Source organism: Oncorhynchus tshawytscha, linkage group LG11 (genome assembly GCF_018296145.1).
Source record: "Oncorhynchus tshawytscha isolate Ot180627B linkage group LG11, Otsh_v2.0, whole genome shotgun sequence".
Lineage (NCBI taxonomy): Eukaryota > Metazoa > Chordata > Actinopteri > Salmoniformes > Salmonidae > Oncorhynchus > Oncorhynchus tshawytscha.
The window spans coordinates 25,778,671-25,805,789 of record NC_056439.1 but is presented as its reverse complement, the minus strand read 5'-3'; the positions used below and the strand labels follow the sequence as shown (position 1 = coordinate 25,805,789).

The 27,119-nt window shown below is 43.5% G+C and overlaps 1 protein-coding gene across 1 annotated transcript in view; it reads right to left on the bottom strand.

The window, feature by feature from the left end:
* Positions 1-27,119, bottom strand: part of crim1 (cysteine rich transmembrane BMP regulator 1 (chordin-like)) — a 124,779-nt gene that overhangs the window by 80,179 nt on the left and 17,481 nt on the right. The window contains exon 2 of the mRNA XM_024419964.2: positions 25,125-25,298. Coding sequence (XP_024275732.2) covers positions 25,125-25,298 — 174 coding nt within the window. The remainder of the gene's footprint in view (positions 1-25,124; positions 25,299-27,119) is intronic.

Sequence of the window (27,119 nt, the reverse complement as noted above, 5' to 3'; positions counted from 1 at the left end):
AAATGTGTATAAGATGTATAAACTGAAGGTAGAAGCCTAAGTGTTATTGTTTATTAGTTTACAGGGTTTGCAGGGAATAACAAAGGTATATTCTAAAAAAGTATGTATATCTATATAGGTATGTGTGTGTATATATGTGTATGTACGTGTACGTATATGGATATATATATTTACCAAAAAACGATATGGAGGATTGGAAATTAAGCAGACAATTACATTGATGGAAGCAACAATCTTTCTGCAATTTTAAGCTGATCCACCACTAAAGGATAGGAAAAAAAACACACAAAAAAAAACTGCTTGACTTACGTTAAAACTCCCATCGTGTGGCAGACTACGCAGTGGACTTTCGCACGTTGGCCGCAGAAAGTGCCTGGAATCCGGAGTTTCTCTTCGATACTTTTCTGCACAGATTATCTGAGGAGGTAAAGGATGAGCTAGTTGCTCACGAACTGCCAGTGGACCTCGCCTCTCTTATCGCCTTAACCAGTAAAATTGATAGATGTCTAAGGGAACATAGGAGTGAGAGGAGGTCACACTCGTGCACCCGATATCGTGCATTCACCTCCTATGGAATCCGGAAGTTTCTGAAGGCAGCTCTTCCGAGAGGAGTCGAAGTCACCCGAGCTCTCTTGTGAATCTACAACAGTTGAGTTAGATACTCCTGAGCCAACGCAATTGGGAAGAACTAGGCTATCAGTTTGGGAGTACTCACAGAGGATGAATAATAACTGTTGTCTGTACTGTGGAGGGGCAGGACATTTTATAGCTACCTGCCCTATTAGGAAACCCTTGTCTCTAGTGGGTACCAGTACTATGGTGAGTCAGACTGGGAGTTCTCCTTGTCTCTAGTGGGTATGGTGAGTCAGACTGGGAGTTCTCCTTGTCTCTAGTGGGTATGGTAAGTCAGACTGGGAGTTCTCTAATTCCCATCACCTGCACACCCCTTTTTGCTCTTGTACTGTGGGGAGACCAGTCTAAGTCTCTCCGAGTGCTCATTGACTCTGGGGCTGATGAATGTCTTATGGATGCCACGATAGCTTCGGAGCTTGGTATTCCCACTCAGCCTCTCTCTGTGCCCATGAATGCTAGGGCATTGGACAGTTCCTCTTCATTGCATCTCCCCATGTTCCGGTTGGGTTGGGATTTTCCTGGCTACAAAAACACAATCCTGTGATTGATTGGACTGCAAGCTCCATCCTAGTTTGGAGGGCAAACTACCTGCCCTCCAGGCTAAACAGGCACAACACCACCCGTTGTCACAGGAAGTCCATAAAGATCATCAAGGACAACAACCACCCGAGCCACTGCCTGTTCACCCCGCTATCATCCAGAAGGCTAGGTCAGTACAGGTGCATCAAAGCAGGGACCGAGAGACTGAAAAACAGCTTCTATCTCAAGGACATCAGATTGTTAAACAGCCACCACTAACATTGAGTGGCTGCTGCCACATGTAACAGTATAGCTTTCGTCTCTCTCCTCACCCCAACCTGGGCTTGAACCAGGGACCCTCTGCACACATCAACCACAATCACTCACAAGGCATCGTTACCCATCGCGCCACAAAAGCCGTGGCTCTTGCAGAACAAGGGGAACAACTACTTCTAGGTCACAGAGCGAGTGACGTCACCAACTGAAACACTATTTGCGCGCACCACCGCTAACCAGCTAGCCATTTCACATCGGCCACACATACATGTAAAAAATGTATCACTAGCCACTTTAAACAATGCCACTTAATATAATGTTTACATACCCTACATTATTCATCTCATATGTATATACTGTACTCTATACCACCTACTGCATCTTGCCATCTTTATATAATACATGTATCACTAGCCACTTTAAACAATGCCACTTAATATAATGTTTACATACCCAACATTACTCATCTCATATGTATATACTGTACTCAATACCATCTACTGCATCTTGCCTATACCGTTCTGTACCATCACTCTTTCATATATCTTTATGTACATATTCTTCATCCCTTTACACTTGTGTGTATAAGATAGCTGTTGTGAAATTGTTAGGTTAGATTACTCGCTGGTTATTACTGTATTGTCGGAACTAGAAGCACAAGCATTTCGCTACACTCACATTAACATCTGCTAACCATGTGTATGTGACAAATACATTTTGATTTGATTTTGAGTCATTTTTGCTATTCTCACTGCCTTCAAGCAGCACAGCCTTCCCCAAATCGTCCTCCTCAGGATGTTAGCAAGACTGTGGATGTCTCTGCTAATTCCTACTGAATACCGTGACCTCCTGGAAGTGTTCAGTAAGGCACGTGCTACTTCCCTTCCCCCGCACCATCCTTATGATTGTGCCACTGACCTTCTCCCAGGCACTACACCACATTGGGGTCGGTTGTATTCTCTGTCCGGACCAGAGACCAAAGCTATGGAGAAGTACATAGAGGAGTCTCTGTCCACTGGGGCCGTTCGTCCTTCTGCATCTCCTTCCAGCGCAGGGTTTCTTTGTGGAGAAGAAGGACAAGACCCTGCGCCCGTGCATTGACTACCGGGGATATCACTGTCAAAAATCATTACCCCCTACCTCTCCTCTCCTCGGCGTTTGATCCTCTCCAGGGGGATACCATGTTTTCCAAGTTGGACCTTCGGAATGGGGGATGAGTGGAAAACAGCCTTCAACACAGCCAGTGGACATTATGAGTACCAGGTCATGCCATTTGGACTCACCAACGCCCCCGCTGTCTTCCAGGATTTAGTCATGGACATGCTAAACCGGTTTGTGTTTGTCTACCTGGACGACATCCTGTATTTTTCCTGATCCGCCCAAGAACATGTACTCCATGTCAGACATGTCCTTCGGCGCCTCCTGGAGAACCAATTGTTCGTGAAACCTGGGAATTGTGAGTTCTACCGTTCTTCTATCACCTTTCTGGGATATGTCATTGCTGAGGGCAATGTTCAGATGGATCCTGGAAAGGTGAAAGCAGTGGTGGATTGGCCTCAACCAACACCCATTGTGCATTTTCAACGGTTTCTTGGGTTTGCAAACTTCTACCGCTGTTTCATTCGGGATTACAGCACCCTGGCGGCCCCCCTCTCGGCACTCACCTCCCCCAAGGTACCGTTCAAATGGTCTCCAGCTGTCAACAAAGCCTTTGTTGACCTGAAGCATCGGTTTATAACAGCAACCATTCTCATCCATCCGGACCCCTTGCATCAATTTATGGTGGAAGTGGATGCTTTAGATGTTGGAGTGGGGGCCATCCTGTCCCAGCGATCTGCCCAGGACCAGAAGTTTCATCCCTGTGCCCTCCTGTCCTATCGTCCCTGTTGAGAGGAACTACGATGTTGGCAACCGAGAACTCCTGGCGGTGAAGATGGTGTTAGAAGAGTGGAGGCACTGGCTGGAAGGAGCAGAGCAGCCATTCCTGGTCTGGACCGACCATAAAAACTTGGAATATCTCTGTTCAGCCAAGTGCCTAACCCAAGGCAGGCCCGGTGGGCCCTCCTGTTTACCAGGTTCAACTTTACCACGCCCTGATCTGTTTAACCTGTGCCTGTATTTTCTCCACCCCCTCCAGGTGTCGCTTATTTTCCCCTGTGTATGTATCCCTGTGTTTCCTGTCTCTCTATGCCAGTTTGTCTTGTATGTTTCCAAGTCAACCAGCATTTTTTCCGTTCTCCTGCTTTTTGCATTTTCTTTTTTCTAGTCCTCCCGGTTTTGACTCTTGCCTGTGTCTGGACTTTGTACCCGCCTGCCTGACCATTCTGCCTGCCTTGACCACGAGCGTGTCTGCCACTCTGTACCTCCTAGACTCTGATCTGGTTTGGACCTTTTTGCCTGTCCACGACCCTTCTCTTGCCTATCCCTTTGGATTAATAAACATTGTAAGACTCCAACCATCTGCCTCCTGTGTCTGCATTTGGGTCTCACCTTGTGCCTTGATACCTAACCACTCACCCAACTTGGGGGAAACACTGAGGGATCCAACAGTTATTATAAACCTGGTGGTAAGAGTCTTGAATGCTAATTGGGTGACAACTGTGGTATATTAGACCGTATACCACGGGTATGACAAAACATTTATTCTTACGGCTCTAATTACATTAGTAATCCGTTTGTAATAGCAATAAGGCACATCGGGAGTTTGTAGTATATGGCCAATATATCACTGCTAGATCTGTATCTGTATCCAGGCACTCGTGCTAAGAAAAGCCCTCAGTCGTGGTATATTGGCCATATACCACACCCCCTCGGGCCTGTGGCAGAGTAACCCATGCTTAAGTAACCCACAACTTCCTGATACACTGATGCTTTATGTGGAAAAACACATGAACAGCAATGGAAAATCCCTACTACTGTAATTTGGAGGGATTTCAGTATGGTACCGTACAGTTGAACTCGGAAGTTTACATACACCTTAGCCAAATACATTCAAACTCAGCTTTTCACAATTCCTGACATTTAATCGTAGTTAAAATTCCCTGTCTTAGGTCAGGTAGGATCACCACTTTATTTTAAGAATGTGAAATGTCAGAATAATAGTAGAGAGAATGATTTATTTCAGCTTTTATTTCTTTCATCACATTCCCAATGGGTCAGAAGTTTACATACACTCAATTAGTATTTGGTAGCATTGCCTTTAAAATGTTTAACTTGGGTCAAACGTTTCGGGTAGCCTTCCACAAGCTTCCCACAATAAGTTGGGCGAATTTTGGCCCATTCCTCCTGACAGAGCTGGTGTAACTGAGTCAGGTTTGTAGGCCTCCTTGCTCGCACACGCTTTTTCATTTCTGCCCACATTTTTCTATAGGTGTCACGCACTGACCTTAGAGATCCTTTTTATGTCTCTATTTTGGTTTGGTGAGGGCATGAGTTGGGGTGGGAATTCTATGTTGTTTTTCTATGTTTTCTTTTCTATGCGTTTGGCCTGGTGTGGTTCCCAATCAGAGGCAGCTGTCTATCGGTGTCTCTGATTGAGAACCATACTTAGGTAGCCTTTTCCCACCTGGTGTTTGTGGGTAGTTGTTTCCTGTTTTGTGTTCTCACCTTTCAGGACTGTTTCGATTTTAATTTCTTACATTCACTTTGTTATTTTGTATTTTCGTGTTCTGTGAGAATAAATAATCATGGACACTTACCACGCGTGTTTTGGTCCGATCCTTCCTACTCTTCAGCCGATGAAGACGAAGATCGTTACAATAGGGTTGAGGTCAGGGCTTTGTGATGGCCACTCCAATACCTTGACTTTGTTGTCCTTAAGCCATTTTGCCACAACTTTGGAAGTATGCTTGGTGTCATTGTCCATCTGGAAGACCCATTTGCGACCAAGCTTTAACTTCCTGACTGATGTCTTGAGATGGTGCTTCAATATATCCATATCATTTTCCGTCCTCATGACGCCCTCCTGCAGCAAAGCACCCCCACAACATGATGCTGCCACCCCCGTGCTTCACGGTTGGGATGGTGTTCTTCAACTTGCAAGCCTCCCCCTTTTTCCTCCAAACATAACAATGGTCATTATGGCCAAACAGTTCTGTTGTTGTTTCATCAGACCAGAGGACATTTCTCCAAAAAGTATGATCTTTGTCCCCATGTGCAGTTGCAAACTGTAGTCTGGCTTTTTTATGGCAGTTTTGGAGCATTGGTTTCTTCCTTGCTGAGCGGCTTTTCAGGTTATGTCGATATAGGACTCGTTGTACTGTGGATATAGATACTTTTGTACCTATTTCCTCCAGCATCTTCACAAGGTCCTTTGCTGTTGTTCTGGGATTGATTTGCACTTTTCGCACCAACGCACTTTCATCTCCAGGAGACAGAGCGAGTCTCCTTTCTGAGCGGTATGACGGTTGCGTGGTTCCATGGTGTTTATACTTGCGTACTATTGTTTGTACAGATGAACGTTGTACCTTCAGGCATTTGGAAATTGCTCCCAAGGATGAACCAGACTTGTGGAGGTCTACACTTTATTTCTGATGTCTTGGCTGATTTCTTTTGATTTTCGCATGATGTCAAGCAAAGAGGCACTGAGTTTGAAGGTAGGCCTTGAAATACATCCACAGGTACACCTCCAATTGACTCAAATGATGTCAATTGGGTCAGAAGTGGGTCAGAAGCTTCTAAAGCCATGACATAATATTCTAAGCTGTTTAAAGGCACAGTCAACTTAGTGCATGTAAACTTCTGACCCACTGGAATTGTGGTACAGTGAATTGTACGTGAAATAATCTGTCTGTAAACAATTGTTGGAAAAATTCCTTGTGTCATGCACAAAGTAGATTTGTGGAGTGGTTGAAAAACAGGTTTTAATGACTCCAACTTAAGTGTATGTAAACTTCCGACTTCAACTGTATATTCTAAGAAAGAGCACTAATTACTTTTCAAGTGCATGAACATTCTATTTTAGTGTGCAAGGTGGAAGGTAGCCTAGAGGTTAAGAGTATTGGGCCAGTAACTGAAAGGTCACTGGTTTGAAAAAATCTGCCATTCTGCCCTTGAACAAGGCAGTTAACCCCCAAAAACGGCTCACCGGGCAACGTAGATGTCGGTTAAGGCAGCCCCTCGCAACTCTCTGATTCAGAGGAGTTGGGTTAAATGCGGAAGACACATTCCGGGTGAATGCGTGCAGTTTTGTAACTCACTAGGTGTCCCCTTTCCCTAATCAACAGGGGACCATCATGCTCTCTCAGAAGTTTGGTTGGTGGGTAAAACTTGTAAAATTCAGATAAGCAAAAGGGTGTGATGGGTCCACACTCAAAAAGATGTGTAATGTGTAATGTATTTACCATGAAGTCATTTCAAGAAAAAGGGCACTGTAAAAGGACTCCGTACTACGAAAACAATTACACTGTTTCTTGAGTTAAATAAGAAGTTAAAGTTCTGCCACAGTATGTTATTTTCTACCTCTGAACCTCCAGAACCCTTATTCCCCCATGGCCTGGATCCCATGACATCTCTCACTCCTTGGTGTGACTGTAAATGTTATATCTACCCAGCCTGGGATCGCACATCACTCACTCCTCGGTGTTAATGTAGGTGTAATCGGACACTACAGTCTCCTAGCCTAATTCAGGCCTTTAAACCTGTGATCTGTGCCCCACCATAGTACAGCCTCAGCCTGACATTCTGCATTCATCCAAGCTGCTGCACCCACCAAAGTCAGCTTTTACAAATGAAGGACACCCGGCCAAGAGTGGAGACTGGGAATCTCTCTCTTTCTCTCTATCCCTTCTTTATTTTGCATTGAGAGCAAAATCCTGAGCCTGATCTGTGTGAAGCCTGGGCTGGTGGGAGACGATTGGAGACACGACAGAGGGAGGTTAGGGAGGGAGAGATGGAGGGAGCTAGCACCACGCAGCGTCACACCGCCTCTCTGCCGCTCCGCTCTGCCACATCAAACCAGTGGCTTTCGACACACATAGATCAATGAGAACTGACAAGAAGATAAGCACAGCTCACACAAGTTCATCTATGTCATGTTGTTATCCCTGATGTTAAAGCTTTTTTTAAGGAGGCCTGGTAACCTATTACCCTTGTAGCCTATTCTAAAAAATATATATATTTGACTCTTATCATGGGTATGCACTAACTTTACTATACTATGTCAACAATATGTTTGTTGCAACTTCTTGGAACTGCAGTGGTGACAATGTCCAACCTTGTCGAGTTTAAACTGTAGAAAGTATTTGTAGAGTAATGTAATCTCACTGGCCATCTAACAACTGGAGTGCAATGCCCTGTCTGGCATGTTGCTAGTCCGGACTGTTATTTCCAGGAGACGTGCATCACATGTACATTGTCTAACAACAACTGGTTGGTGATGGTGAAGAGATATTAAGACAAGAACGCTCCAATTAAATTTTAAAAAGAAAAAAATACCCTACTGATCTCATCTCCAGAGCTTGAATTCATCTTAATAAAAAATGAAAAAAACACCTTCAAAAGAGCTGCATTAAGTCTCTTGAGTAATTACAAAGCACATTATTTATTGTGTCTTATCTCAGTATAAGTGGTGGTTATTTTCTATACCCTGTGGAGACCAATGGAAGACGAAGTCAAGATGAAGTCTATTTTATCTTGTCAATTTTTCATAGATGTGTTGAAGTTGTAAAGCAGCACGTACAGCAGAGTTCAGCAATCCCCTTGGCTTCACAGTGAACTGTCTTTGAAATGGAACATAGGTGTTCCATTATCCACAAGTGCTTTCACTTCATTTGACACGGGTTGACATGGGTTTTAAGATATATATATTGTTTTAATACAAAATACAAAACATAAACATACAAAAGAGGTACACAAACATCAACGACGTCACTCCTTCCCAGACGCACCTGTTCTCACCGCTATCTCCAGTGACAGGCTGACAAGCTGCACTACTCACCGCCACATGTCCTCACATTGCATCATTTTGTTCCTCTCTGTTGCCAACACTCTTTCAATATGTTGATGATGATTGCTTTTTTAACAAATGTTCCCTTAGTTGAAGAGTTTTGAGTTCATTAACTTGTGTGCTTCATGCCTTGGATGACCTGTCTGTCTCCGTGTGTTTTTTGTTAGTGGTGTTATGATGTGCTTTGGTGCATTAGTATCTGTCCGCCAATTTTGAAGAATCAATACTGTTGACCTCTGCTGATAACAGCCACAGCCAGCTCTGCTTCAAAACATCACAGCTCCTGACACTGATGTATCGGAGTCACCCAGCCCATGGACTGGTGATGTTCCCTCCAGGCATGATGGGTAGCAGAAAGCCAAGCTGAGCATCATCACAGGGACTTTGGGAGGGGAAACAAACAATGGCTTATTTCCCACCAGTCAGGAAGTGGATCTGGAATTCAATACGGCAGTCAATTACACCCCTGCACAATTCTATAGGCAATAGAATGAATTGAGCGCACAGCGTTGTGGTGATAATGGGATGGGATGGGATAGGCTTCTGGTACCAGTCAGTATCTTACCTACCCCAGCACCACCCACCCCTGTAAGCAGCCCTTTATCACAATGAGGCACACCATCACACCCCCATACTGAGATCAGCTATTTCCAGCAGGAGAAAGCATCCCTCTGTGAGAGTTCTCAAAGGCGCAGTGTGTGTGTGTGTGTGTGTGTGTGTGTGTGTGTGTGTGTGTGTGTGTGTGTGTGTGTGTGTGTGTGTGCGTGCGTGCGTCCATGTGTGTGTGTGTGCGTGTGTGTGTTGGGATAAAGGAACGCATATTTCTAACAAAGAGAGAAAAGGGACGATAAGAGAAGCTGTCTGCCTTTTACATTCCAGGCAAAGTCTAAACATGTCCTGAAATCCAAAGCAATCCTTGACTTGAGATAACACATGGAACCATTAGGCCTGTAAATGGTCATAATTTGTTATGGGAAATTCATGAACAAAGACTTTGATGGTTTTTTTGAGGAATTATTAACAGAGTTTCTATATATATATATATATATATATATATATATATATATATATATATATATATATATATATATATATGGAGCCTTCTATTAGCTTGTCTCAAGGACAGGCCTTGGGCAAATCCAGTGGGACAGAGAGAAAGAGAAAATGAGACAGAAAAAGAAAGAGAGAGAAACAGAGTGAGAGAGGGAGGGAAAGAGCGAGAGAGAGAGAGAGAGAGAGAGAGAATGACAGAGGGAGGCACAGGTAGACAGGGCAAGTAGAGGAGGTATATTGAAGCTTTGATTAAATCTTTATGGACCTTTCATTTGTTTGAAAAATTGATTTCCCTTTGATTTTGTTTAGCTCACATCTATTGTGGAACAACATAATCAATAATTTAATACCCTACTGTACCTGTCAGGTTTAAGACCATCAATAGTACGTTTATCAGAGTTGAGAGCTTGAGGAAAAAGGTGCTTGGGATTCTTTTTTAAATTTGTATTTTAAAATATAATCTCAAATTATACCGCATAGAAGTACAATAATAGTACCTAAAGTACCTTAACAGATAGGCTTACATTTCTCACATTTCCAAATTGAGAGTTGAAGTTGTTTTCCAATAGATTTTCCTTATCCTAGAAGCTCATACAAAGCCATAGTAAACTGTATGGTGGAATACTACGCTGTTAAAAAAGCACTGTCGACTCAACTTGAAACATGTTTCCCTTTCTGTGTCTGCATCAGAGGCCTAGTGTCTTCCTTCCTGATTTCTAGCATGAGCACATTCAGAAATAGACAAACATAATCACAAAAACATTTGGTTTCGTAGAAAGAAACAAGTGTCCAGTCAAAACAACACATGACCCTTCTGAGGCTGTCGGCAGCCTGAAAACAATACGCTCTTGTTGAGCTTGTTTCCCATTCTCTCCAACCGTTGCTCAACGCTTTCAGGTAAGGTTCAAATCATGGCCTCCTTCAACTTAAATTGGCTTTCTAACGAAATGTTAGTCTCTCAAACATGCATACTTCCAGTGCCTCTTTTAACATGCATTCATGAAGAGAGAGGGAAAATCCATAGACGTTACACACAGGGCCTCACAGCACACACTTACAAACAGAAACAGACATATACACAGGGATCACAGGAGGTTGGTGGCACCTTAATTGGGGAGAACGGGCTCGCAGTATTGGCTGTTGACTGGAGCGAAATAGCTGGAATGGTATCAAATACATCAAACACATGGTTTCCAGGTGTTTGATGCAATTCCACTTGCTCCGTTCCGGACATTATTAGGAGCCGTTATCCCCTCAACAGCCTCCAGTGACAGGGAAAGCAGCACGTCACACTCCTACAAATATACACTGAGTGTACAAAACATTAGGAACACATGTTCTTTCCATGACATAGACTGACCAGGTAAATCCAGGTGAAAGCTATGATCCCTTATTGATGTCAATTGTTAAATCCACTTCAATCAGTGTAGATCATGGGGAGGAGACATGTTATAGAAGGATTTTTAAGCCTTGAGACAATTGAGACATGGATTGTGTATGTGTGCCATTCAGAGGGTGAATGGGACAAAAGATTTAAGTGCCTTTGAACGGGGTATGTAGTAGGCGCCAGGTGCACCGGTTTGTGTGTGTCAAGAACTGCACTGCTGCTGGGTTTATCAAGCTCAACAGTTTCCCTTGTGTATCAAGAATGGTCCACCACCCAATGGACATCCAGCCAATGTGGCACAACTGGAAAGCATTGGAGTCAACATGGGCCAGCATCCCTGTGGAACGCTTTCAACAACTTGTGGAATCCACGGCTGACAAATTGAGGCTGTTCTGAGGGCAAAAGGGGGGTACAACTCAATATTATGAAGGTGTTCCTAATGTTTTCAACCCTCAGTGTACACAGGGCTAGCATAGCGGCACACACTCAAACATACACACACAGCAGTATTTACTCAGTAAACAGGGACAAGTGACCTCTCCAGACCTGTTGTGAGTTGACAGAGATCACATATTACGAGCACTTCACAGTTATTTTGCAGTCCAGCTGTCACACCATTGCCTTTGAGGGGGTCGTTTAAAATCAGAAAGAAACACTCAATAGTTTTGGACATGTCTGGTAAACAATGAATCTAGCTGCTAACATTCACTTGAAAAATTACTGACTCTGGCAACACTGAATGGGATAAACACAGCCATTCAGATGAATGCCAGAGACCTCAGTCTGGAAATAGATCCAATATTACCTCCTGCTGTAAAATGAAGTGTCTCCTCTGGTTTGACATTCATTTCCATTCCAGGGCTGTATGTGACTGTACTTGGCAGATGCTGATGGCCTAGTCCCCTCCGATACCGCCATAACACAGTCACCCACATGTATTTCACCTCAGTCATTTCCTGAGTCTGTTGAGTGCGTGCTCATGTATATGGTACCTGATGAATGGGGTGACAAATGGTGACTATTTGCAATGCCCTTTCCCTTCTATGGTTGCATTTGCACTCGACCGTAGGTCACTGTGAATTTGATGGGCCAAGCCATTTCTGACCCGGGGAAAGCACATATTTGCATACAAAGAGTTTTGCTGGAACAACTGAACGGAGCGTAATTCAACTGCAAAGCCAGAGCAGCAAAAAACTCTGCTGACAGCCCATGCTGTCATCCTCAGGGACAAGGTAATAAACTAGAGCTGTTTCTCCAGATTGCAACACCTCTGACGCTTTTTTCAACAAATAAATAAACAATAATAATCAGGTAGCGAATGTGAGCAGGAAATAAGGCTCCCACAAACTATTTACAAAAATCAAAACACAAGATCAGACTATGCACGGCCAATCACATTAGAAAGGAGCAACAACACATTTTTCTGTGAAAGGGGTTTTGTTATCGTTAGGACCGGTGGGACAAATGAGAGGCACGCATGAAAGAAGCTGTGTCTGATGCATCTTTATCAGCCCAGCCTGGCTGGCTGCACCACACACACACGCGTACACGCACACGCACGGCTCCATCATGCACCAGCACCACCTCACCCCATATAAACAGTAGGCTCCGCTCTGCTGGAATCCAATACAACACAAAGAGAACATAATGTCATACCTCAGGTGACCAAACAAACATACGCAGGGAATTCAATAAGAAAACAACTCACGGTCTGTTAGTCTGTTCAAGTCTGCCACTGCTACAGTAGCTCTCTTATTTGACCAGAGCAGAACTACAGGTGAGGCGGAAGACAAGCTTATCACAAACAGCCCAGTGATGTTGGTTTAACGACAGGAGACGATGTACTGCTATCTCTGGCAGAGGGCAATTATCCGCCTAAATGTCAAGCTTTTAAAACCCAATTGAAGGTGAAGGGGGAAAAAAATACTTGTGTATGTCTTGCCAGAATAAACATGTTTCATCTAATATTTAAAGAGGTTTGATCTTTTATTCATTTTCATTTCCATTTATTTACCCAGGATAGTTCACTCAGTAACAAGTGCCACTGTTTACATGGAGTCCCAGGAGTCATATTATTATTTCTACAGTAGTGCCTGATCCACTGGAGTGGTAAGATATAGACTCATTGGTGTATAAGACAGGACACGGTTCATTGGCTCATTGGTCAGTGTCTCAGACGGTTCACAGAGGACAGCCACTGGGCCGTCATGATACTATCCCCAAACACCTCTGAGAGAATGGAGGAAAATGTCAGGGAACATTCGTCATAAAGTTAAGCCACACTTACGGTCACCACCCAATCACCCTACATTTTTCCAAGAGGAGCCGTTTGCTCTAAAGAGAGTCGTGCTTGGGGACTTGGGGAAACACACAATAGTGCTTGTGGGACTTTGAATGGGGAAAAAAGGTTAGAGCCCCATGCTCCCTTAGCTCTGCTAATCTGATGGTTCCTGCATGTGCCCGCTGCTGTGGCCTCAAAACTTCCACCGGAGAGGACCTGTCAATAACATGAGGCCGGCCTGCAGAGTGATGTCCGCGGGGGACCCATGGTGTTTGTGTGTGGGGCTGCTAATTATCGAACAGAGGCCCCACCCCCACCACCACTACAACCGCTATTGGCGACTTTAGATAATTTGATTTGATTTCCCTTTGTCCCCAACACAAAGGACACAATGGCCCTTTCTGGTCCCCAGTGTGTCATACTGTATGTAGATCATTGGGTTTACACTGGATTCCTAGCTGGGTCACTTCAAGGTGGTAGAGACTACATAGGATGAGAGTCCCCACACGTGGTATTGCCAGTTTGGTTGACATGTGGTTGCTGGTTGAGAGTGACAGCGTGGTGAGCGGTATCTATTTTTTCTATTATAGTATACAATTAAAGCTGCAATATTCAACTTTTTGGGTGACTTGACCAAATTCGCATCGAAATGTGAGTTACAGATCTGTCATTCTCATTGAAAGTAAATCTAAGAAGTGGTAGATGCTTCCTGTTCTTAAGTTTAGTTTTTGTGTGTTTTGCTTTCGGTTTTGTACACATGCTTCAAACAGCTAAAAATATAATATTAAACTATAACAAGTCAGGAAATGGCGGAACGATATCTGCACCTTTAACTTCTTATGGCTGCAGGGGCAGTATTGAGTAGCTTGGATGAAAAGGTAAATGCATGCTTGGATGTAGAGTTAGCAAGCGGTCCTGAATATTCTCCAAAATTTATCAGCCATGAATAATCTGGGGGGGAAAAACTGTGGAAAACATCAACTTGATTCTTCGATCATTCAGAACAACTGTTCTTCTATTTCTGATTTCAACAACATGAAAACCAACTAAACATTCTAAGAAGAGTCTTGACAGAGAAGGCGACAGTGTGTCTCTCCCTCTGTCTAGTGCTCGCAGTATGCGGTGGCCATATTAGCCTCGTTGCCCTATAAATGTGACACAGCCACAGCCTATTAACACATGTCTCTGTGGCTATATCGTTACAGTCCTGGCCAGACTTAGTGTCCACCGGCCCGACAGATTGATGTGAATGAGTTTAGGAAGCCCCAGACACAGTGGCTCTAAATCTTGGCTGAGGTCAGGTGGTGGAACAGAACACGTCACAAGGCCACGCTGGATAGAGGCAGCGCTAAATAGAGGCAGCGCTGGATAGAGGCAGTGCTGAATAGAGGCAGTGCTGAATAGAGGCAGCGCTGGATAGAGGCAGTGCTGGATAGAGGCAGCGCTGAATAGAGGCAGCGCTGAATAGAGGCAGCGCTGGATAGAGGCAGCGCTGAATAGAGGCAGCGCTGGATAGACAGATGTCCCGTCGGTGTAAACTCACTGCAGGGAGGAATGCATGAAATGGATCTGTTTACAGACCTCTAAAACGGCCCACACCCCACGCTCACAGAAATGAATTACTCTCCCTTTGTCCATCCACATAATCAGTTAATGTGCACACACAGACACACACACACACACACTGACAAATAAGGCATGCAAAATAATTCAGATGTTTAGATAACATAGCATAACCTTGCCCTTGCCTGGTATTTAGAATGCACATTCTTTGACTGCTCCCTCTGAATCAGAGTTACATATTCTGTTCTGAAAGTAAAGCCCCTTTCCCAAACAGCACCATGTTAAATAGAGAAGTCACATTGAATCAGGAAGCTCTGCCTGCCTGTACAGAAACATGTTGCATTTGGCATGAGGCAGCCCCCCACACACACACACACACACATTTTTCTCTCTCTGTCTCTCCCTCTCCCTCTCTCTCTCTGTACACAACAAGGTCTGCTGCAATTAGCATGGCCGTCTCCCCAGTCTAAATATCCAGGCAGCAGTACTGTAACCCTGCCAGAACAGAGCAACAGAGAGAGAGAGAGAGAGAGAGAGAGAGAGAGAGAGAGAGAGAGAGAGAGAGAGAGAGAGAGAGAGAGAGAGACAACTCCTCTGCAGTCTCAAGGAATGTGAGGCATTTCCTTTAATGTGCTTTGGCCTTGCTGGGTCAGAGGAACTAACCAAAGCTCCCCTTGCCTCGCCTCGCCTGCCTCACACGAGCAGAGCAGAGTAATTCAGAACAAAACTTCCTGTTTAACTGTCCCCAAAATAAATATGGCTTAACTGAAATCCCCACTTTTCATTCTTTCTATCTCTCTTTCTCTCTCTTTCACTCTCTGTCTCTTTCTCTCTCTCTCATTCTTCCATTCGTAAGTTCAAATTCACATTTTTCTTACTGTGCCTCTCTAGTGCTGGTTTCTGAAATAACACAGCCATAGGAGTTGGCAAGACAGCACAAACAGATGTGAGACCCATCTACCCATCTAGCTCCTCCCTGCCTACCTGGCTGCCTGGCTGTAGGTTGGGTCACACAGCTCTGCTTGCTCCTCTCCCCAGAACGTTCCAACAGAGTGCTTCTGCTGAAAGCTGAGAGTCTGTAACGATAGTTCTGTCATCAGATCCTCAGGAGAGTACATCATTAAACTTGATCAGGACACAGCCACATAACAGCCCCGTTCAGAAGCCAGAGATCACTGATGCTGGTCAAAGACATACTGTAGCAAGTAGCCAGTCTGTCAGTTACAGATAAGAATAGGCACGCTGAACGATCGTTAGAGAGAAATATTCTCCTCTTGATCGTCCCCTTTTTCACATTCCCAACACAACCAAGTCTAATGGTTATATAAGATATATGTACTGTAAGCAGTCTTCAAAATGCCAAAAATACTGTGGTCTCATTACGCAAATACATGTGACGAAGAATGTGACAGCTGTCAGTTTGTTCTGTTACTACATACATTTTGGTCAGATATTTGTGCAGCAATAAACCCACAATGGTCTTTAAAGATCAGTTAAACGTCAACTTGTCAAGCAACTGGTGCCTGGCTTTGAGCAACTCCAACTTAGGACCTTGATTGGTGTCTCTCAACACAACAGCCACTTGGGACTAAATCATTTCCTTTAACACTGAGTGAGAAAAGTCACTTTAAGCCAGCACTACCAACATGTTGGAGGAAACACTGTTCAACAGATGGCCGAGTCAGCTTGCCCGTCCCGCCACAAGGAGTCGCTAAAGCACGATGAGCCAAGGAAAGCCCCCCCAGCCAACTGTGACACAGGCTGTATTAGCGCCTCAGCACCGCGATGCAATGCCTTAGACCGCTGTGCCACTCGGGAGGCTACCTCAAGCCTCCTTAACAGGTTACGATGCGACCAAGAAATACAGTTTTTTAAGCTAAAAATATCTCTAAAGGCTTGAAAGGTCAACATGCCTTTCCACTTTTATTGAAGATTGATTTTCTGTAGTAGGAGCAGGCGTGGACAGAGCGAGAGCATTATCAATCTCCTGTTGACCTTTCAGGAGACCTTTGTCTCTGTGTTTATTAAAGGCTGTTTGAGCAGAATTCGTCATCAGCGGTCATTCGGCCAATCGGAATGCACTATTAGGGGTCATTTAGCCTATCAGAACACACCGTGAGGGCTTATTCAACCTATTAGAACACACCAGCTATACAGATCAACCTATCAGAAAACACTGGCCGTATGGGTCCAACCTATCAGAGCACACGGACCGGGCATACAGATCCAGTTAATCACAACCCACCTTCAGAGGTCATCAGACCTATCACAACACACCTTCAGAGGTCACCAGACCTATCACAACACACCTTCAGAGGTCATCAGACCTATCACACCCCACCTTCAGAGGTCATCAGACCTATCACAACCCACCGTCAAAGGTCATTAGACCTATCACAACCCACCTTCAGAGGTCATCAGACCTATCACAACCCACCGGGAGTGGAGATATACCGCACAGATTATTTTTGATTTATCTTTTCAGCGAACTCAGGACAGCTTGCATACTTTACATTCCTGACATATTATACATTTGTGCAGAGATAAAAATGTTATCTTTTATCTCTGCACAAATCTTTTACAAGGACTTTACAAGGACTTAGCTGCTATTGTGTGCACCCGGAAGGCTTTGATCGTATTCGAGGCAGACTACATTGCATCGGATTGCGAAATCTTAGGTTAGCTGATATGTTAAACACCAAACTAGGACTTCTGAGATCAGGCAGGTAACTGTAATGTATTCCGCATAGAACGCAGCCATTGTATATTCAAGCATCATGGTAATAGTACACTATACAGTGCATTCGGAAAGTATTCAGACCCATTCTCCTTTTCGACATTTTGTTTCAGCCATAACCTAAATTAGACTATATATTTTTTCCCCTCGTCAATCTACACACAATACCCCATAATGACATAGCAAAAATAGTTTTTTAGCATTTTTTTGCAAACTTATATTAACTTATATTAAAAAAAGAAACATAAATACTTTATTTACATAAGTATTCAAACCCTTTGCTATGAGACTCAAAAATGAGCTGAGGTCCATCCTGTTCCCATTGATCATCCTTTAGATGTTTCTACAACTTGATTGGAGTTCACCTGTGGTAAACTAAATTGATTGGACATGATTTGGAAAGGCACACACCTGTCTATATAAGGTCCCACAGTTGACAGTGCATCTCAGAGCAAAAACCAAGCCATGAGGTCGAAGGAATTGTCCGTAGAGCTCTGAGACAGGATTGTGTCGAGGCACAGATCTGGGTAAAGGTAATAAAACATTTCTGTAGCATTAAAGGTTCCCAAGAACACAGTGGCCTCCATCATTTTTAAATATAAGAAGTTGGAAACCACCAAAACTCTTCTTAGAGCTGGCCACACAGCCAAACTGAGCAATCGGGGGAGAACGGCCTTGGTCAGGGAGGTGACCAAGAACCCGATGGTAACTCTGTGGAGATGGGAGAACCTTCCAGAAGGGCAACCATCTTTGCAGCACTTCACCTATCAGGCATTTATGGTAGAGTGGCCAGACGGAAGCTACTCCTCAGTAAAAGGCACGAGAGCCTGCTTGGAGTTTGCCAAACGGCATCTAAAGGATTCTTAGACCATGAGAAACAAGATTCTCTGGTCTGATGAAACCAAGATTGAACTCTTTGGCCTGAATGCCAAGCATCACATCTGGAAGAAACCTGGCACCATCCCTACGGTGAAGCATGGTGGTGGCAGCATCATGCTGTGGGGATGTTTTCAGCGGCAGGGACTGGGAGACCAGTCAGGATCGAGGGAAAGATGAACGGAGCAAAGTACAGAGAGATCTTTGATGAAAACCTGCTCCAGAGCACTTAGCACCTCAGACTGGGGCAAAGGTTCACCTTCCAACAGGACAACAATTCTAAGCACACAGCCAAGACAACGCAGGAGTGGCTTCAGGACAAGTCAGGACAATGTCCTTGAGTGGCCCAGCCAGGGCCCGGACTTGAACCCGATCTAACATCTATGGAGAGGCCTGAAAATAGCTGTGCAGCCAACCTGAGCTTGAGAGGATATGCAGAGAAGAACAGGAGAACAACCCCAAATACAGGTGTGCCAAGCTTGTAGCATCACATCCAAGAAGACTCGAGGCTGTAATAGCTGCCAACGCTGCTTCAACAAAATACTGAGTAAAGGGGCCGAATACCGGTAAATGTGATATTTCCGTGTGTTTTAATATACATTTGCAAAAATGTTTTTTAAAAAGTTTTTTGCTTTGTCATTATGGGGTATTGTTTGTAGATTGAAAAGGGAAAAAACACTATTTAATCCATTTTAGAGTAAGGCTGAAACTAAACAAAATATGGAAAAAGTCAAGGGGTCAGAGTACTTTCCGAATGCACTTGTATATACAAAAGTATATGGACACCCCTAAACATGTGTGGATTCGGCTATTTCAGCCACAATTGATTGAAGACAGGTATATAAATCGAGCACATAGCCATGCAATCTTCATACACAAACAATAGCAGTAGAATGGCCTTACTGAAGAGCACAGTGACTTTCAACGTGGCACCGTCATAGGATACCACCTTTCCAACAAGTCACTTTGTCAAATTTCGGCCCTGCTAGAGCTGCACCGGTCAACTGTAAGTGCTGTGGAAAGTAGTGGAAACGTCTAAAAGACACAATGGCTCAGCCGCGAAGTTGTAGGCCACACAACCTCACAGAACAGGACAGCTAAAGCACATAGCGTGAAAAAATATTTTGTCTTCAGTTGCAACACTCACTACCAAGTTACAAACTGCCTCTGGAAGCAATGTCAGCACAAGAACTGCTCGTCAGGAGCTTCATGAAATGGGTTTCCATGGCTGAGCAGCCGCACACAAGCCTAAGATAACCATGAGCAATGCCAAGCATCGGCCTGAGCGGAGTAAAACATATTTTCTGGAGTGATGAATCACGCTTTACCATATGTCAGTCTGATGGACAAATCAGAGTTTGGTGGATGCCAGGAGAACACTACCTGTCCCAATGCATAATGCCAACTGTAAAGTTTGGTGGAGGAGGAATAATGGTCTGGGGCTGTTTTCCATGGTTCGGGCTAGGCCCCTTAGTTCCAGTAAACGGAAATCTTAATGCTACTGCCTACAAAGACATTCTAGATGATTCTGTGCTTCCATCTTGGGGTTTGGGGAAAGCCCTTTCCTGTTTCAGCATGACATTGCCGCCGTGCACAAAGGGAGATCCATAGAGAAATGTTTTGTTGAGATCTGTGTGGAAGAACATGACTTGCCTGTACAGAGCCCTGACCTCAACCCCATTGGGATGAATTGGAACGCCAAATTCATTGGGATGAATTGGAACGCCAACTGTGAGCCAGGCTTAATCACACAACATCAGTGCCTGACCTCACTAATGCTCTTGTGGCTGAATGGAAGCAAGTCCCGGCAGCAATGTTCCAACATCTAGAGGAAAGCCTTCCCAGAAGAGTGGAGGCTGTTATAGCAGCAAAGGGGGGACCAACTCCATATTAATGCCCTTGATTTTGGAATAAGATGTTTGACCAGCAGCTGTCCACATACAGTGGGGCAAAAAAGCATTTAGTCATCCACCAATTGTGCAAGTTCTCCCACTTAAAAAAATGAGAGAAATTCTTTAAGCTCTGTCAAGTTGGTTGTTCATCATTGCTAGACAGCCATGTTCAAGTCTTGCTATGGATTGTAATGCTGTTAAGTCCAAACTAACTCAGAAATTCAGGAACATTCAATGTCATCAAGGGTACACTGCAACTATGACAGACAAAATGAGAAAAAAAATCCAGAAAATTACATTGTAGGATTTTTATTGAATTTATTTGTAAATTATGGTGGAAAATAAGTATTTGGTCACCTACAAACAAACAAGATTCCTGGCTCTAACAGACCTCTAACTTCTTCTTTAAGAGGCTCCTCTGTCCTCCACTCGGTACCTGTATTAATGGCACCTGTTTGAACTTGTTATCAGTATAAAAGACACCTGTCCACAACCTCAAACAGTCACACTCCAAACTCCACTATGGCCAAGACCAAAGAGCTGTCAAAGGACACCAGAAACAAAATTACAGACCTGCACCAGGCTGGGAAGACTGAATCTGCAATACGTAAGCAGCTTGGTTTGAAGAAATCAACTGTGGGAGCAATTATTAGGAAATGGAAGACATACAAGACCACTGATAATCTCCCTCGATCTGGGGCTCCACGCAAGATCTCACCCCGTGGGGTCAAAATGATCACAAGAACGGTGAGCAAAAATCCCAGAACCACACGGGGGGGACCTAGTGAATGACCTGCAGAGAGCTGGGACCAAAGTAACAAAGCCTACCATCAGTAACACACTACGCCGCCAGGGACTCAAATCCTGCAGTGACGTGTCCCTAAGCCTCTTGCTCCTACTTGAGACGCAGACGTCCCAACTAGAGCTCTGGAAATGCAAATGCGCTACGCTAAACGCTAATAGTATTAGTTAAAACGCAAACGTTCATTAAAATACACATGCTTGGTATTGAATTAAAGCTACACTCGTTGTGAATCCAGGCACCAAGTCAGATTTTTAAAATGCTTTTCGGCGAAAGCATGAGAAGCTATTATCTGATAGCATGTAACACCCCAAAAGACCCGTAGGGGATGAAAACAAAATAATTAGCATAGTCGGCGCTACACAAACCGCACAATAAAATATAAAACATTCATTACCTTTGACCATCTTCTTTGTTGGCACTCCTTGATGTCCCATAATCAATACTGGGTCTTTTTTCGATTAAATCGGTCCATATATAGCCTAGATATCGATCTATGAAGACTGTGTGATAAACGGAAAAAAATAGCGTTTTATAACGTAACGTCATTTTTTTAAAGTTAAAAAGTCGACGATAAACTTTCACAAAACACTTCGAAATACTTTTCTAATGCAACTTTAGGTATTAGTACACGTTAATAAGCGATAAAAATCATCAGGAGGCGATGTAAATTCGATAGGTGGTCGTCTGGAAAAAATGTCCGGAAAAAACTCAACCAATACATCAAGTTGGAGGTCGGAGGGAATCGGTTCCCTTGGGTCGGTTCTACCAAGAAACAAATCCGAAGCAAATGAGAAGACTCTAGACATCCTGTGGAAGCTGTAGGTACTGCAACCTCGGCCTCATTTAATACGGTTCACCTTTAACAATGGGTTGAAGTGGCGCATGGATATTTTTTTCCACTTTCAGTGATCAGATTTTCCTGCGCTTTTCGATGAAACAGACGTTCTGTTATAGTCACAGCCGTGATTTAACCAGTTTTAGAAACGTGAGTGTGTTTTCTATACACACATACTAATCATATGCATATACTATATTCCTGGCATGAGTAGCAGGACACCAAAATGTTGCGCGATTTTTAACAGAATGTTCGAAAAAGTAGGGGGTAAGCTTAAGAGGTTTTAAGCCAGTACATGTCCAGGCCCGTCTGAAGTTTGCTAGAGAACATTTGGATGATCCAGAAGAAGATTGGGAGTATGTCATATGGTCAGATGAAACCAAAATATAACTTTTTGGTAAAAACTCAACTCGTCGTGTTTGGAGGACAAAGAGTTGAGTTGCTGAGTTGCATCCAAAGAACACCATACCTACTGTGAAGCATGGGGGTGGAAACATTATGCTTTGGGGCTGTTTTTCTGCAAAGGGACCAGGACGACTGATCCGTGTAAAGGAAAGAATGAATGGGGCCATGTATCATGAGATTTTGAGTGAAAACCTCCTTCCATCAGCAAGGGCATTGAAGATGAAACGTGGCTGGGTCTTTCAGCATGACAATGATCCCAAACACACTGCCCGAGCAACGAAGGAGTGGCTTCGTAAGAAGCATTTCAAGGTCCTGGAGTTGCCTAGCCAGTCTCCAGATCTTAACCCCATAGAAAATCTTTGGAGGGAGTTGAAAGTCCGTGTTGCCCAGCAACAGCCCCAAAACATCACTGCTCTATAGGAGATCTGCATGGAGGAATGTGCCAAAATACCAGCAACAGTGTGTGAAAACCTTGTGAAGACTTACAGAAAACGTTTGACCTCTGTCATTGCCAACAAAGGGTATATAACAAAGTATTGAGATAAACTTTTGTTATTGACCAAATACTTATTTTCCACCATAATTTGCAAATAAATTCATTAAAAATCCTACAATGTGATTTTCTAGATTTTTTTTCCTCATCTTGTCTGTTGAAGTGTACTTATGATGAAAATTACAGGCCTCTCTCATCTTTTTAAGTGGGAGAACTTGCACAATTGGTGGCTGACTAAATACTTTTTTGCACCACTGTACATTGGGTCATGTGGAGTATGATTTTCAGAAAAAGAGGATATGGCATGATGACATAGGAGCCTCATCTTTCTCACCCTCATATTTGTTAGGGCGTTAAGGACTGCGTCCCAAATGAAACTGCCTTCCCTATATAGTACGCAACTTTTTTTTTTACCAGAGCCCAATTGGCCCTGGTCAAAAGTAGTGCTCTATAAAGGGAATAGGGTGCCACTTGGGACGCAAAACCGATGTCTGCCTTCATTGCACAAAAAACAAAACCAGGCTCATTGGTATGCTGAGAAATATCAGTAATACCTGTGATGTTGTTGAGTATGATAATCCCAGTCTTTACTCATGGTAATCTCTCAGTCTGTGGTTACGGCAGCAAAAAGCCCAGTCTACACACACACCATGGATCTCCTGGGCCAAGACAGAGAGCAGACACACACATAGGCAGGACCCAGACCGCCAATGTTAAAAACACCTTCCACCAGCCATAACAAATAACTGAACCAGCCAGACAGGACACAACAACTACACAAAGCCACAGTTAGTTACACAGTAAAGTCAGTGACAGATAACACCACAGCTAAACAGTGACAGGTTATATGACAGGCCGGCCTTAAAAGACAACACAGCACAACAACAGCTCCTCCATGTACAAAAGTTATACTCCATAGATCTTCACGTGGAGAGGGAACCTGTACTTTTCAAAGGGAGAGCCACCACGGCACAGCAGCCGTAGACTGAAGGTACACCTGCCACAACAAAACAACAAGGGCCATCTTCCCCGTTGCTAGGACTGTTGGTTGCCATAACAAGCCTATATTTTGGTGCTTTAATTGGCCATCTGCTGCCAGAGAACTGTAAACACACCGGCAGACACAAAGATACAGCCTGGGTATCCATGGGGGACTGCAGTCCTAGTTCCGCTACATTTGCATTCTGATAGGCCTATTAGAATCCTGTGTTTATTTGTTTGTTTTTTTGAATATCACAGAAGAGAACCTGTCACAGAAACACATCCGACTAAACAAACAGGACACCTCACTCAAAAAAGAAAAGGATGGAAAAAAGAGGCAGCAAAAGAGCAGATAAATATATGACAAAATTGTGTGGCGCCAGGGATTTCCGTGTTGTTATTCAAAGTGCAGTACTCTGTAAAATCATTTTAAATATGCTGGGGGAACAACAGAAAAGGATGAATCTGAAAACAAAGCATGGGAACATGACAAAGAAAGAGTGGCATTTGCTCACTGCATAATGACTCAGTGACAGAAATTCAATCAGTTTGGAGGCTGCTTACCACCCTCAAAAACGAAGCTGGGAATTGATAATTTAGCTTGATTTATGTCTGAGTATTTATGAATAACAACGAAGCACACAACAATTAGCTGAGTTAATTTCTGCTAATAATAAATCCTATAAGCCTGGCAGAGACATACGGGATCTATACATAATATCCAGAAAACCACTACACAAAAGGTGCTAAAAGGGTTCTTCAGCTGGCCCCACAGGAGAACCCTTTGAAGATGGGTGCTACCTGGAACCAGAAAGGGTTGTCCTATGGGGACAACCGAAGAACCCTTTTGGAACTCTTTTTTCTAAGAGTGTATGAAAACTGTAAAGTACGAGTCCGATCACAATTCTAAGTACCCATTCACTTGGATCTATTCAAAGTCATAGCATCTAACAAAGTGTCCATCCAGGTGGTAGCTAACAGTAGACAACATGCATAAATAAGACCGCATGAAAAACACCTTGTGTACATGTGGCTTGATACCTAAGACATGACCATGCATGCCCTACTCTCCCCAGTCTTTTGAACAGCGTCATGCAAGCGAGAGAGAATGAGGTGTTGTGTCGAGATTTGTTCCCCTCTGGGAATAATGTTCCACCATTCATTTGAAGAGGTATCATCAGCAAAACAGCATTGATGATGGCTCACTGACACGTCACCATACCAAGTGTTTTCATTCATTTCTAGGCACATTTTAACATAGCATATAGGCCATTTAGCGACGTTCAATAGTAATTGCATATATTTCCACATGGGTGGCCCCAGCAAGAATTGAATCCATGACTCTGGCGTTGCCAGCACCATGCTCTACCAACTGAGCCATACAGGACCAAGAAGACCACCATTAATATTTCATTGTAAACATTCATTGATATGCATCATACCTTCAATCTTCCTCAGAGCGGTCTGGCATGCGTCCTGGCTGGGGAACTCAAAGGGGTTGTTGCAGGTCCGTATGCTGTCACACTCACACTTCCCATCAATGATGTTGCAGCCCGTGATCAGGTTCTCGTTGCACGGCTCAAATCCCAACAACTGGTCGTCGTCCCAGTTTTCGTCTGATCAGGAAGAAAGGTACATTGAGGGCAATGTCAACGTAAGATTACATCAAATCAAGGACATCAACTTTTTTGTTTTGTTATCTATGTTTGCCAGCATACCTCATACTGTACATAATCCATGATCAAATAAACAATATATCATTTCATAAATGTTTCAATTCAAGATTTGTTTTCATAACTGAACATTGTTACCAGTACTCACACTATACCCCAAGAATGTACTGCAAATAAGAAACTATAAAGGTCATTTACTGTATTTTGTCAACTCCTCGGCTGAAATATTGATAATTATGGTGTATGACATTAGGAACATCGCAAATGGCACCCTACCCTTACAGATGTAGGATCTTAATTTGATCACCATGTGGCAGGAGAACTTTCCTGCAATTGAAAAAATGTAAGACGTGTAGTGTTTTTGAGGTCTAAAAAGGCTTCTGAAGTTTGTAATTTCCACTTTGAAATTTCAGACATTATTTTCCCTTATGAACAATTTATCGGCCCCCTTAATTAGAATCCTAATAATAATTCACATTCCCTGTTTCTGCAGGATTATTTTCCTGCTGTATCAAACTGGCTCAAATGAAGATCCTACATCTGTATACAGTGCACTACATTTGACCAGAGTCATAACGGCCCTGGTCAAAAGTAGTGCACTATATACAGTACCAGTCAAAAGTTTGGACACACATACTCATTCCAGGGCTTTTCTTTATTTTTACTTTTTTCAACATTGTAGAATAATAGTGAAGACATCAAAACTATGAAATAACACATATGGAATCTTGTAGTAACCAAAAAAGTGTTAAACAAATCAAAATATATATTCTATTTGAGATTCCTCAAAATAGCCACCCTTTGCCTTGATGACAGCTTTGCACACTCTTGGCATTCTCTCAACCAGCTTCACAAGGTAGTCACCTGAAACGCAATTGTTAAAAGTTCATTGTGGAATTTCTTTCCTTCTTAATGTGTTTGACCCAATCAGTTGTGTTGTGACAAGGTAGGGGTGGTATACAGAAGATAGCCCTATTTGGTAAAAGACCAAGTCCATATTATTGCAAGAACAGCTCAAAAAAGCAAAGAGAAACGACAGTCCATCATTACTTTACTCATTACTTTTTTTGATTGTCAGTCAATGCAGAACATTTTCAAGAACTTTGAAAGTTTCTTCAAGTGCAGTCGCAAAAACCATCAAGCGCTATGATGAAACTGGCTCTCATGAGGACCACCACAGGAAAGAAAGACCCAGAGTTACCTCTGCTGCAGAGGATACCTTCATTTGAGTTACCAGCCTCAGAAATTGCAGCCCAAATAAATACTTCACAGAGTTCAAGTAACAAGACACATCTCAACATCAACTGTTCAGATGAGACTGCGTGAATCAGGCCTTCATGGTTGAATTGCTACAAAGAAACCACTACTAAAGAACACCAATAATAAGAAGAGACTTTTTTGGGCCAAGAAACACGACCAATGGAATCTGTCCTTTGGTCTGATGGGTCCAAATTTGAGATTTTTGGTTCCAACCTCTGTGTCTTTGTGAGATGCCGAGTAGGTGAACGGATGATCTCCGCATGTGTGGTTCCCACCGTGAAGCATGGAGGAGGAGGTGTGATGGTTTTGGGGTGCTTTGCTGTTGACACTGTCAGTGATTTATTTAGAATTCAAGGCACACTTAACCAGCATGGCGTTTCACAGCATACTGCAGCGATATGCCATCCCATCTGGAATGCGCTTAGTGGGACTATCATTTGTTTTCAACAGGACAATGACCCAACACACCTACAGGCAAAGGGTGGTGTCACGCCCTGGCAATAG